The sequence below is a fragment of the Amphibalanus amphitrite genome, unplaced genomic scaffold (genome assembly GCF_019059575.1).
Source record: "Amphibalanus amphitrite isolate SeventyFive unplaced genomic scaffold, NRLGWU_Aamphi_draft 000065F_arrow, whole genome shotgun sequence".
NCBI lineage: Eukaryota > Metazoa > Arthropoda > Thecostraca > Balanomorpha > Balanidae > Amphibalanus > Amphibalanus amphitrite.
Window position 1 is genome coordinate 798,236 of NW_024881561.1, and position 13,767 is coordinate 812,002.

The 13,767-nt window shown below is 51.5% G+C and overlaps 1 protein-coding gene across 1 annotated transcript in view; it reads right to left on the bottom strand.

Moving 5' to 3' along the window:
* Positions 1-662: 662 nt before the first annotated feature.
* The window catches only part of LOC122378768 (peripheral-type benzodiazepine receptor-associated protein 1-like), a 45,930-nt gene continuing 32,825 nt past the window's right edge, over positions 663-13,767 (bottom strand). Inside the window, exons 13-24 of the mRNA XM_043360234.1 lie at positions 10,097-10,340; positions 9,197-9,328; positions 7,054-7,233; positions 6,648-6,781; positions 6,335-6,491; positions 4,997-5,227; positions 4,615-4,811; positions 4,102-4,261; positions 3,318-3,820; positions 2,808-2,942; positions 2,397-2,508; positions 663-1,985 (exon numbers count right to left, since the gene is read on the bottom strand). Of these exons, the coding sequence (XP_043216169.1) occupies positions 1,924-1,985; positions 2,397-2,508; positions 2,808-2,942; positions 3,318-3,820; positions 4,102-4,261; positions 4,615-4,811; positions 4,997-5,227; positions 6,335-6,491; positions 6,648-6,781; positions 7,054-7,233; positions 9,197-9,328; positions 10,097-10,340 (2,247 nt within the window). The 3' untranslated portion in view covers positions 663-1,923. The remainder of the gene's footprint in view (positions 1,986-2,396; positions 2,509-2,807; positions 2,943-3,317; positions 3,821-4,101; positions 4,262-4,614; positions 4,812-4,996; positions 5,228-6,334; positions 6,492-6,647; positions 6,782-7,053; positions 7,234-9,196; positions 9,329-10,096; positions 10,341-13,767) is intronic.

Sequence of the window (13,767 nt, forward strand, 5' to 3'; positions counted from 1 at the left end):
GTGACGGCGCCGAACTCTAGACAGTTTTCCATGATATCCCGTTCTTTTCCCGAGTCGGCGAGGCCTGAAGAGGATCCCAGTGAAGGAGGGGATGACCATACCGCTGCAGGTGGGGCTGCCAGAGTGGCGGCGGGTGGTCTCGCTATCTTTGAAATGGTGGTATTTGTGATCGGGACCTTTGCTTGCAGGATCCCTCTAATCGAGCATGCTTGAAGTTTACCTATAGCTGTTATCGATTTGGCTAGATATGCCCAGTAGGTATTATTTAATTGCAGGTAGGTAGGTAGTTCTGATTTAAAACAGAGCATGACATTAAGTTAATTTCGATGATTGAATGTGTTAATAAGGTGTGTTTCTTTCGTGTTGTCCATTAATAAAAAAGATTCTTTCCTACAATATTGTGTGATGACTATCTACAGATACAATAGGTATATAGACCACTGTACAGGGTCCAGCATAAGGGCCGCCCCACACGAATGCGTTTTTCATGCGGCACGGCTGCGGTGCGGCTGCCGCACGTCAGGATGCGGCTACCGTACGGCTACCGTGCGTCGTCCCCCATGAGAGAAATCCGGGAGATGTAAAAATAAAAACTCCCATGAATGCTTGTATATATACAATGTACAGCGTACAAGCGCCAGGGTAAACTATCCAACTCGCCCACCATTGTATTATATTTTTTGACGCATTACACACAAATAAAGGAGTAACAATATCGACGGGCATTCAACCACGCACGCTGCCCAAATGACTGACACGTCGAGAAACAAACTGACTGAGCACCAGGGAGCTGCAGGCGGCCGGAGGGCCGCGGCGGCACCGGCTCATCACCAGCCATTATCACAAAACCACCCTCGGTGAACGCAGAGCACCCCTGGCTGGGAGAGGCGCTTGGCACGAACGGTACCGGCAAACGGAGCGCGCGCTGACCGCCGCAGGAGCGCTCTGTCGGAGCGAGCGTCCAGAGAGAGAAAAGATGGCCCGCGCCGGGGCTGTGAGAGCTCCCCGGCCACACGAGAGGCGAGTGACACCCAGATGTACCCTGTACTGTCCCAGCGGCGGCGGCCGGAGCGGACACTGTGTCCCGATCGGGACCCAGTGCCGGCGAGGGACCACCTCTGAGAGTGAGCGATTGTCCCTGACGGGGAAATAGCGCGGTCCGGGCGCAGCGTCTGAGCTCCACAGCTGAGGATGCTGAGTGCTGAGCTGCGCTGACAGCTGAGCTGCGCTGACTGCTGACAGCTGATCACAGGGGAGCTGCTGAGCGGTCAGAAGTGTCGGCTATAACGGCCGGTAACGGGAAACGGTCGAACGTCGCGCTATGGCGTACCAGCCACAGAACCGTGCACTCAATGACAAAATGGCGATGAGATGACAACATTAAAGAGAAGGCAATAAATGACAACAATATGCACAATATCGAAAGTGGCCGTACCCGCTATAATGCATTCAGCTCCACTCGTCCACGCACTGCGCTGTAATATACAGACTCTTCAACGTCACATCATCGTTTCATTCAAGCGTCTTCTAACCACTTTCACTCATTTCTGGATTCGATGGTTACTTGCTACGCCAGTCCTTAGCACCCTATCCGATGACCGTTGTGACGGCGCCTGATTCGTTCCCGTCAGTGCGGAACCTCACCCTGCCACTGCTGGTATCACCAGTGTTGCCCCTGGTGCTGGGTCTGGTGATCACCACTGCTGGCCCCCATCCCAGCACCACTGACCGGCACCCGACCACCGTCATCCTCGCTCGTCCCCCTCCGGTCCCGCAGAGCCCGGCTGAGCTGGCGCTGAAGTAACGCCCACCCAGCACGGGCTGCTGCGGTGTGCGCCGCTCGTTCTCCGGCGTCAGCACGGTAGTCGCACAAGTCCTTGTCGCTTAGAACGGCGAGGGTTGAACGGACATTGAGCCTGTCAACTACCAGCGGCGTGGCTGGCGACTGTCGGCGTCCTGACCTCTGGCTCCGGAGCTGCCGTCATCTGGGGAACAACACCGCACAGGTCAGCTTAAAGTCGATCTTATTGAGTCACTGTAGGATAAACGTTATTTATCTAATACCCAGCAGGGCCAGGATTTCAAATAGATTTACTTCAGTTTTTAGTCAAGATGTTAACTTTAAAACTGTGCGTTGAACTTATGACGCATGCAAAATAAATGGACTTTGCAAACATTGGACAATGGTTACCTATTAGGCCCTAAAGTTCGAAAATTAAATCGCATTATAATGCGATTTAATTTTCGAACCCTTAAATGACACGCTTAATGCCACATTTACAACTACTGAGTTACAGACGTGCAACACTATTTCTCAGAGCCAGCCACTATTTCTGTGTTATGTAAGCCCGATCCCAGTGATCGAAAACAAAACCCACTGCCCGTAATGCACCCACCTTTCCGGCGGTCCCTGGAGTCGCCTCTGTGCCTGGGCGGCAGGGGCGGACCCAGCTGGCCGGGACCCGGCGAGGCCCCGCCCGAGACCGCCCGACGATCCTGACCCTGACCCTGGCCAGGGCAGAGGTCACGTGACGTCAGTAACCGCAGTACTGTGAGCAACTTACATTCGTATTCTTCCAGCGGGTTTTGAAGCTATACCCGTCACGGCATAACCCGACGGATTCACCAAAATTACCTCACAAAAATTTGGAGATTCGAAACTAGCATTGTATCCCAAATAGTTATTCCAAGAAAATTTTAAAGACATTCATATGCCAATGCTTCATGACTTGTCTGACAAGCACAGGGTCACGACTCTCGAGATTACCAGGCCAAAGGTTCCACATGGTCTGACACCACGCGCTCACCTGTGGCGGGGCGTCGGTGAGGAAATTGGAGGGCACCAGTCCCCGCACGCCTCCGATCTCGCCGATGTAGAAGCCGTCGTCGTCCATGTCGCCGTACACCTGGATGATGTCCCCCGTGCAAAACGACAGCTCCATCTGACGGCAAATTATTTTCAGTTTGGACGCCCAAAAATCCCAAGGCTCGATTATCTAACTGCTGATGATCTGTCGGTAATCGGTATGCATGATATGCGCAAACGGCCTACTTACAGAGGTGCTCAATCTGCCCGAACGCAGCGACATCATATTGTGATGATACGTTCTATTTCACTGAAAGACAAAAGACTTATCAAACTCTGAACGAAAGCTTCTCGTGTCAGCATCCAGCGTTACCTGCCCCGCCCTCTCACCCCTGCGTCCACATTGGGCGACAGGTCCCCGCCCCTCTCACCCCTGCCCCGCCCCTCTCACCCCTGCCCGCCCCTCTCACCTCTGCCCCGCCCCTCTCACCTCTGCCCCACCCCTTCTCACCTCTGCGTCCACATTGGGCGACAGGTGGCGCGGGTCGTAGTCGTAGAGCGCCACCATGCGGCGCACGGGTCCGGACGGAGTCGCTCCGTCGTCCCACGACCTGCGCTGACGGCCCGCCGCGGCGCCCGACGGCGGGCCGTCCCAGTGGCGCGCCTCGCCGCCCCCTCTGCCCTCGTCCCAGTGGCGGGGATGGGCCGACTCCCGGCGGTCGTCCCAGTGCCGACCCGCCTCCCTTCTGTCGTCGTAGTGGCGGCCACCCTCCCTCCGGTCATCCCAGCTCCTGCTCTGGTCTCTCCGGTCGTCCCAGTTCCGTCCTTGGTCCCTTCGGTCATCCCAGTTTCTTCCCTGTTCTCTGCGATCGTCCCAATTTCTTCCCTGTTCTCTCCTATCGTCCCAGTTTCTTCCCTGGTCCCTCCTATCGTCCCAGTTTCTTCCTTGCTCCCTTCGGTCGTCCCATTGCCTCGGAGGGACCCGGGGAGGACGAGATCCTGACTGGCGATATCCTGTTCGGGAAGGAAAATGCGTTACTGACTAGGTGCAATTAAGGCTGACTAGCATTTATAGAAATACTCCAAGCTCGCGCACAAAATCACGGGATGTGAAATGAAACCGACACAATGCCGACCTGGGACTTAGAAAGTATTACCTACATTATTTAGTCGCCTAAATTGTTAATTTCAGCTTTTTGCGTACGTGTTTGCTACTTACGCCATTAGCTTGATAAAAACCATTATTTTCTATTACCGGTACCGTTTATGTCAGCGTAATTCCCTTTCTTGCTCACCGTACGCGTCCTCGTCCCTGGTCGGGTGGTGTCCGTGGGACGCGGCGGCGGTCCTCTCCTCACCCAGCTGCACCTCGGTCACCATGTTACAGGGCACGTAGCCGGCCCGGCCGGACGCCTCGCCCCAGTAGAAGCCGTCAGCGTCCTTGTCACCGTACACCTGTCGAGAAAAACAGCGGCGGAGAAACGTTCAGTGCAACGAAAATAAACTAAGGAGTACTTAATCGTAAAGCACTTTTTACGCAGTTAGGAAGACATAAGAATACGTTTAAATATTTAACAACGCTTTCAATGTTTTGCATTGTACCGTGCTCAGATCATACAAACCATTCACAATCATCACATTAACGTTACGTGCATTATGCCGTTATTCATTAGTTCCAATTCCTAATTACCGTCTCGGTATTGCTGCGTTTCCACGTGCCCTCGGCTGATGATCAACATTCATTGGCAGCACATTACCGCTCATTTCCAGTCGCCCTCCGTAACGACGTCCCACCTGGCGGCACCCACCTTGATGAGCTGGCCCTCTCGGAAGGCCAGCTCGTCGTGGTGGCTGTCCACGTTGGGCGACATGTTGACCGGGTCGTAGTCGAACAGCGCCACGAACACCCGCATCCGCTGGTCCCGGGGGGCGGTGTGTCGCTCCGCGCCGCCGCCGCTCCGCTGGAGACCTACAGCGATAGCGGTGGGCGTGTCGTGGCTCACAGCTGATGGGGAGTATGGTGGAATCAGCATAGACAATCGTAGGCGATGGGTATGCCTAAGTGATTAGCTGCATCGACCTCCAATGGAAGCAATTATCGTGCTTACATAATGTAGAGCATGATCGTAATTCAACCCACCGCCCACTAGCAGGCAGAGTGCCGGGTTTCCTCACAGAGTCTGACCGCACCTGCAGTGCCGTTGGACCGCAGTCGCCCGTCGCGGCCGTAGCCGGTCTCCGGGCAGGGCTCGGCCCGGTGGTGGGTCGGGCCGCGCTGGTGGGAGGCCGGTCCCGCCGGGGTTCGCGCCACAACCGCCGGGCGCCGCTCGTCACTCCACGGAGCGTGGATGTCGTAATGGTGGTCCCTCCCGCCCGGCCCGTTGAACGTGTGGTGCCGGCTGCTGAGGTCGTCACCGTAACCTGGAATTGGGAATCAGCAGATGAAATGACATTAGGATTTGGCATACACCATGATGTCACTGCAGCGCCCCGGCACACACAGACGAAAGTGCGAGTTGATACAGTTGAATGTAAATCAATAGTTATCACTAAGCTGCTGACAATGATTGGAGAATAAGAGATTTACTGTATGGAAGTGTAACAACGGCTCGTTTATTTTCATGTAAAGGATTCCATGGGTAAATGTAAAAGGCGTCGATCTGCGATTTGATGCAACATTGCTTCAGTTGTCTTCCACCCGACATACTACACAATACGCGGTGTAGCGATAGGCGGATACGGTACCGGACGCGAGGGAGGTTGTACTGTACAGCCAGGCACCGGTGCAGTGCGGCACAGTCTAACACTCAGGCGTTAGTGCATTGTGCGGTGGCGGTATCTATGCTGTACCGCCAGGCACCGGTGCACTGCGGCACAGTCTAACATTCAGGCGTTTGTGTATTGTGCGTTGGCGGTATCCATGCTGTACCGCCAGGCACCGGTGCACTGCGGCACAGTCTAACATTCAGGCGTTTGTGTATTGTGCGGTGGCGGTACCTATGCTGTACCGCCAGGCACCGGTGCACTGCGGCACAGTCTAACACTCAGGCGTTTAGTGGGCTAGTGGGTGGCGGCTGTACCCGGGCACGGCACCGGTGTCTACAGTATGACATTCAGTCGTTTTGTGTATGACGTGCAGTGACGGCATGAGCGGCGGCTGCACCGTCGGGCACTGTTGTCTTGCGGTACAGTCTAACGGTCAGTTGTGTAGTGCCGGCATATATCGGTGATGCGTAAAGGCTGCTGTCAGGCGGTCGTCCGGTCGAAATGCGATTGATGAGGGCCAAAGGACAAGGGTATTGACTCCTACTGCCACATGTAACTTCCACCTCTTCTGGTTTTTAGCAATGTTTCACTTTAAACGCCTTAAAAATCAGCTTTCAAATAGTTATAATCCAAATGAAGCCTGCCTGAAACGTCTCGTGAAACCAAAATACCTATAAAGGGAAAAACAGAATGTGAAGTAACTGTGTGACATAAAGTCTCCAGCAATGTCCTGAGTTTAACATATTTGGCCGAGTGACCTACCTTTGTAGGAGGCGAACTTGTCGAGCTCTGCCTCCCTGTCGCTGAAGTCGTTCTCAGTATCCAGCACCCTTTGCTGACGCTGGCTGGACGACTGAGCCAGGGGCGGTATGATGTCCCGGTCCAGGGAGCGACTCCTCAGGGTACCGGCACCGGGCACCTGTGGGACGACCGGCCTCCGTCAGCAGAGCTCGGAGAACGACGGCCGGGCCGAGGGCATGCGCAAAACAGAAGCGCTAATGTTATCGATGATATCTTATACGTCCCATCACATATTTTTGTCTTTAGAACTAAGCCTACTCATCTTTGTACTCACCCTTCCGTTGGCTGCATGCGGGATGAGGCACGGCACCGAGTCAGCTGACACCAGGTCACGTGACTTGGTGCGCACCGTCACCTGACGCGGCTGGAAGCCTCGAATGATCTTCAGATCAACGACGGCGTGATCACCTGCGGAAAACGCAGAAATGGACGTAGTGTCACGAGCGATCATAATAACATATGTGATATGGACATGGAGCTGAGCGTAAGCTGAAATATAAATTGACCTTTGTCCTTTAACTGTTCAGTCAGAAAATAATTCGCAATAAAAAACACGAAGTATTATTAGCCCGTAGTCAAGAACCATCAGTATGTTTACCTGTCATTCAACTGTGAGTTGAGTGTTAGCTCACCTGTGGGCGAGTTGAGCTCGGTGTCCGGTGAGTTGAGTGTTAGCTCACCTGTGGGCGAGTTGAGCTCGGTGACCTTTTGTCCGTCGGCGTACACGGCATACCCGGTGACTGGCAGGCCGTTACTGGTGCCCGAGCTGGTACTGATGGTCACTGGCAGCCAGGTGACCAGGATGCAGCCCTCCTGGGGGCCCATCTCGACCTGGACTCCGACCGGAGGCTCCGGAACACCTGGGATAAACAGATGCTTTATGATAATCAACTACAGGATGCCGGCTTTTCTAAGTGAATGCTTTCAATTTTAGAAGAGTGTTGATTTTATCGGTTTTAAAATGGGATAAGGACTAAGGAGGCATGCCCTTTTTTTATCCATGTATATCATCACTTCATGTAAAGCAACCCAAAACCGTCATTTACCTACTTCAGTCTCGCTGCCAAAAAAAAAAAAAAAATACCGTTAGCATGGACACAAATTAGAGTGGGTGTGGCAATGGAAATCAGATGGATTAGTAACCTTTTGCTCATAACTAATGTAAGCCAAAAACAAATCCAAAATATATATATATATATATATATATATATATATATATATATATATATATATATATATATATATATATATATATATATATATATATATATATATATATATATATATATATATATATATATATATATATATATATATATATATATATATATATATATATATATATATATCACAGAAGGTCCAGCACCGAAAATATATTTTGGATTTGTTTTTGGCTTACATTAGTTATGAGCAAAAGGTTATTAATCCATCTGATTTCCATTATAATCATAATCATGCTAAAAAAAACGTTTCACACCATTCAATAATGGGTGTGGCAACTTTTAAAACAAAAAGAATAATGTGTTTCCGTGAAAATGTTAGGGGCATTAACGTCGTCACTTAAAGTGACCATCCCACCTTAACATTAGTTTTGAGTTGAGATAGCCAAATTGGTGGCCATGGCCTGAAAATACCGGTTTGGGCACTCACAACATCCAAAAATGCTTTAATTCGAAGATATGGAATTTCAAACTTGCAGTTTTCGGATTTTAAGGGGCTAATGCATTGGTATGCCCCCTTAGAATTTGTGACGTCAGCGGATATCTAAGGATTTTTAAATCATTTACTAAAACGTTTGGTAGCACGCGGTGGTATATGCTGCTTTGCGCGCAACAAATGCCGCCCTTTCAAATAAAGTCGCTAGGAACAGCGGAGATCCCAGAAAGTTAACAAAATTAAAAGTCTTATATCTTGAAAATCGATGAATATTTTTCGATGAAATTTGATAAATATTCGTTTTCGCTCTTTCTGAACCGAGCGACATCACTTTCATGCCAATTCATTAACTTTTTGAAGGTGGGAGGGTCCCTTTAAGCAAGGACCCCCACTGCAATGGAAGTAAATCCAGTGCTCCCGGACACTCAGTGGTTAATGAGGCTTAGAGCAGCCCATAGGCGGATTCCTTGACCTACGGCTCAGGGTAGACAGTAAATGATCGTACAGCAGCATGACCGACCAGACGTTGGCCGTGAATGTAATACAAACAGCACCTATATCCTGGAAGGTCGATAGGCTATCATTTATCAGAAAACGTATTGTATCACTTGAGGTCGAGGCGAAGCATTTCAAGAACTCTGGCAAGTGGCAACTCCGTAATGAGATCCGCATCAAAGGCATTTGATTTGTTCTGGTCATTATATCTGGCGCTACAACGTGACTTTTCATCACACGTAAAGCATGTGTGTCGGGAGAGAGAGAGAGAGAGAGAGAGAGAGAGAGAGAGAGAGAGAGAGAGAGAGAGAGAGAGAGAGAGAGAGAGAGAGAGAGAGAGAGAGAGAGAGAGAGAGAGAGAGAGAGAGAGAGAGAGAAGAGAGAGAAGAGAGAGAAGAGAGAGAGAGAGAGAGAAGAGAGATTGAGAGAGAGAGAGAGAGAGAGAGAGAGAGAGAGAGAGAGAGAGAGAGAGAGGGAGAGAGGGAGACAGACAGACAGACAGACAGACAGACAGACAGACAGACAGACAGACACACAGACAGACAGACAGACAGACAGACAGACAGACAGACAGACAGACACACAGACAGACAGACAGACAGACAGACAGACAGACAGACAGACAGACAGACAGACAGACAGACAGACAGACAGACACTGTCGGTCGCCCACCTTTGGCCAGCGTCCTAAACTCGATGTGCGTCTCCAGTCGCTGTCTGTAGTTGATGTCGCCGTTACTCAGGTGGTGAGGCACCATGTTCTTCACCTTCACCGTCACACGGTACACCGTGTTCGGTGACAGACCTGGACGGAGGACCGGAAAGTTGTCAGATCGGTACATAATGACTGCAATAATCCGTGTTACTGATCACATCTTGTCTGCCTTTACTTTTACCAGTGTGGTAATAAAGGTGCAAATGTTCGGTATTATCATTTATAAACCATTTCTCTGAAGTCCCTTCACCCTCCGTCTACTCTGTTCCATTCCCAAAACGAATAAACGCTTCTTCCCCACGCCTATCACCCCTGTTGGCTGTTTCTGACTGATCGTTCACCTTCACCCGACGAGGGTAGATCCTCAGAAGACCCATATGCGGTGGGGTGACCGTTTGCGAGGCTGGGTGGGTTGTCCACGTGACGGGCTCGGCCCCGGCGGCGTATCAGGGTGCCCGCCCAGAGTCCCAGACCAATGTCTCTCACTAATTTCTATCATCCTCTCGGCTCTGACATTGTCGCATCAGACTGAAAGGGCCTAGCCCAGCAAGTCAAACAAATTATCTCCACTATTTCTTGCCTGGAAGCATTTGTCCATACCTCTATGCATCGAGTGATACCGACCTGTGATGGTAATGCCTAAATATGTATAAAGTCCTTGTCCTCACCCACCTTGATGGTGTGATGGTGTGCCACCCACCTGTGATGGTGTGCCGGTGTGCTACACCCACCTGTGATGGTGTCCCACCCACCTGTGATGGTGTGCCACCCACCTGTGATGGTGTGCCACCCACCTGTGATGGTGTGCCGGTGCACGCCCGGTGCCACGGTGCGCGCCTCCACCCACCCGGCACCCACCTGTGATGGTGTGCCGGTGCACGCCCGGCGCCACGGTGCGCACCTCCACCCGGTTCACGCACACCGTGTGGTGGCAGTTGCTGTTGCTCGGCAGCCAGCCGATGATGGCCGACGTGGCCGTGACGTGCGTGGCGCGCACGGCCGTCGGCGCCGGCGCCACGTCACGGCCGATGACCAGCGTGCAGGCAGCTGCCGCCGAGGTGCGGCCGTCCGGCGTCACGGAGCGCACCGTCAGACGGTGCCGCTGTACAGCGGGGCGCCGGGAGCGGAGGTCAGATTACAGGGGGTCAGATAGGAGCGGGGAGGTCAGATTACAGGGGGTCAGATATGAGCGGGGAGGTCAGATTGGCACGGATAGGTTAGATAGGCACACGGAGGTCAGAAAGGCACGGATGGGTTAGATAGGCACAGGGAGGTCAGATTGGCACGGATAGGTTAGATAGGCACACGGAGGTCAGAAAGGCACGGATGGGTTAGATAGGCACAGGGAGGTCAGAAGACAGAAAGGTAGGGATGGGTTAGAGAGGCCCAGAACGGAGGGTTTCCGATGGGCACGGAAAGAAGGGAGATCATAAAGGCACATGGGAGAGATAACTGATCAGGTATGGAAAGAGGAACCTTACTGATTAGCTTCGTTAGGTAGTCATTGTCGTACGGTTACGGATGCATGTGATATTGTATGCCATCCCGTCTTTCTACCCTGCCTCTTTTCACATGCACCACAGGCACATCTTACACCTTACTCAATCTATTGGACACTCTGATCTCCATTGTCCTTCTTTGAATAACAGTAATTGACATCGCGATCGTATTTGTCCTTTATTGAAGATACTTGTCGAAAATAACACCATAAAAATAGTGTCAGCGGAAACATCCGTCGATCCAGTTCAGCTTGACGTCAACAGATGAAAAATGTATTTGACGCGCGCGACCTATCGGGAGAGAGCGGCAAAACCTTTCTCGGGCGCGGGCGCCGCTCGCCACAGCGACACCTACCGTGAAACGTCGGCCCCAGTGGCCCCAGTGTGGGCTCTCTCTATCGCCTGGATAAAAATAGGCCCCGCCCATCCCAATCAGCTGCTGCATGACGAGTTGATGACGACAACCACTACTTACCAGCAACCAATCTAGGGATAGCGTACGTGACAGTAATGGTGCAGCGGTTGCAAAATATTACATTGTTATTCAAACGGTTTTTGCTTTTAGGGCCTTGTTAGATGAGGATGAGGTTAGATTAGATGAGGTGTTGATGAAGGCAGGTATTTTTTTTAAATATTTTTTTGACAATTTTTTGCCCTTGTTTTACTTAAGCTGAACCCGGGACCACCTGAAGTCTAAACCTTATTTTATATAACATGTCAATGCTGATGCTGTCTTGAAATGTGAAATTTAGACAATGGTTATAGGAATAATGAATAGCAATTTCACCAACAACATTTTAATCTCTAGGAAGTGCAATTAAAATTAAAATCACTGTCTGCCACACTGCTCCATCCTGGTCATGCAACCAACGTTCATGGGTGGTGTTTCACGGCAGAGCACGCACTGCAGTGCTCAGCACTGCAGTGCGCTGCGTGTGTCAGAGCATTGGGTTTCCATGGCAGTGTCAACAAACTTCACTGTGACGCTAAGCTATGACAGCATCCCAGAACGCTAGCACGCTGCGGTACCAGCACCAGCAGCATGCTAGCAGTATTTGAACTCAAACCTCTGTTCTTGGTACGGTTTTTCAGAACCTCTCACTCTGTTCCAAACGCGATTGATCATAAACTAAGAGATCACATGCAACGTCATTTGAGTGATGCTATGGTATGCCGTAGCTACCAGTGCACACAGTGTCTGGATGGTGAAACAGGGCCATTATTAATCACATTTGCTTTGCTTTGTTTCAGCAGAAACCTGTCTGCACATGGGAGGAGCTCAACAAAAGCCCATCAAGTTCATGCATGGCAGTGGATCTCAACAGGAGAAAACCAGAAAGAACATGGATGCTTGTAGATTGCAGTTGTACACTGCTGTTATCACCTGATGTGCGTGGCTGGCATTGCTCCTGGCAAGAACCACCTGCAAGTGATGAGAATGAGATGGTGCCTCAGTCGTTGAGTGTGCTGCAGTGTGAGAGGCGCCCTGATCTCTACTTTGTGATAGGTTTCCATTGGAGGTTCAACTGAGAAGTGAGAACTGACTGTGACCATGCTTGAGCATGCCAGTGGAGCTTTACATGCTTAGGGCAGCTTTTGAACAGATGCTGACCATGGCATGTCCCATCCAGTTATCACGTGCACAGAATGGTGGGGGGAGGGCAACTCTGGGCTCTTGAGTCAGCCCTACTGCACAGGGGGTACAGATGGCCGCTTACGTTTGGTGTGTCCTGCACTGCATTATCAAGCCCAGTCTGCGCCACAGGCAATGGGTCGGGCTGCACTATATTAAAGGCAGACTATCTTGCAAAGGAGGCTGGCATCCTCTCCCATAATGACACACCAATTGGCAATCATCGCTGCGATGATCACGAGGGTGTCCGCTTATCTAACATGGTGAGGTGGAGAGCCAGTTCAAGCTGGCCTGAGGGATGGTTTTACTTCATCTGAGGCCCCCTTTCCCCGCCTGCCAGGTCCGGTCAAACGACCGCTTCACAGTGAACGACTTGCAGTGGATGCCGTCCCACAGCGCAACGAGCTCGCCGACCAGAGGCGGCGGCCAAGAGGCGGCCGCGCTCCCCCAGTCGACGGTCCCGGTGGACGTCGGCGACGCCCACCGCGCGACCATCAGATCGGCTCGCGACAGCGCCGTCGCCGACTGACCGCATGACTGGTATCTGTTCTTGATGTGGGACCGACTGCCACCGCCGGTCGCGGAAGGGCATCGCTCATCGGCCATCGACGTCCGCCAGCTTCGCGTGGGTCACTGTTCGGGCTGCCACCAATACACCGAATCGGATGGAACCCTGTCGGCGAATGCCGGCGGTGCCCCGACATCGACTGCGCGGCGGCCAGTGCATCGCGTGCCGGGAGGAGGCTGGCACCCCCGATCGGTCATTGGTCACAAACCGTGTCCCAGCTCATGACTGCATCCAGCGCAGCTCTGTGAGATGTTCTGCAGCTGCTGCAGTCTGCCGCGTGTGTTAGTGAAAGAAGAATGAACATGAGAAAACCTCAAAACTTTATGCCTATTCGCAATTGACCAGTATTGGAATAAGTTTGGATTTTGAGAATTTGTGTCCCTGTGCTTGTGCCTGTGTGGAAAGGCATGCTTTACGGTGTACCATCTCAATGTCAAATCCCGGCTGCGCTGTGCGGATTTGTGCGGCTGCTGACAGGCCACCTGGGTGCCAACGTATGTGCGAATCCGCGAATACGTTGTGTTTCGTCAGTCAGTATCGTTCTGAAAATATTGACTGCAATAGGCTATATAGCGTATGACGGTTCAGCCCAGCAGTAATAACTGACCATTGATTGGGCGAATTTTGTGTGGTGGTTCGCTAATACATAACCTAAAGAGTGTTTTGCCGGAATCGTTTAGTAGCAGAACTGACCGGAATATAAGTAGAATGCAATGGTTTGAATCGTTAATTTGTTGAAACGATTGTTCTCTGAGACCACTGTGTAACTTTTGACCTGAGAATCACCAATTATAACGACAATGGGGAAGCAGTAGGCTGTACTGTAGAG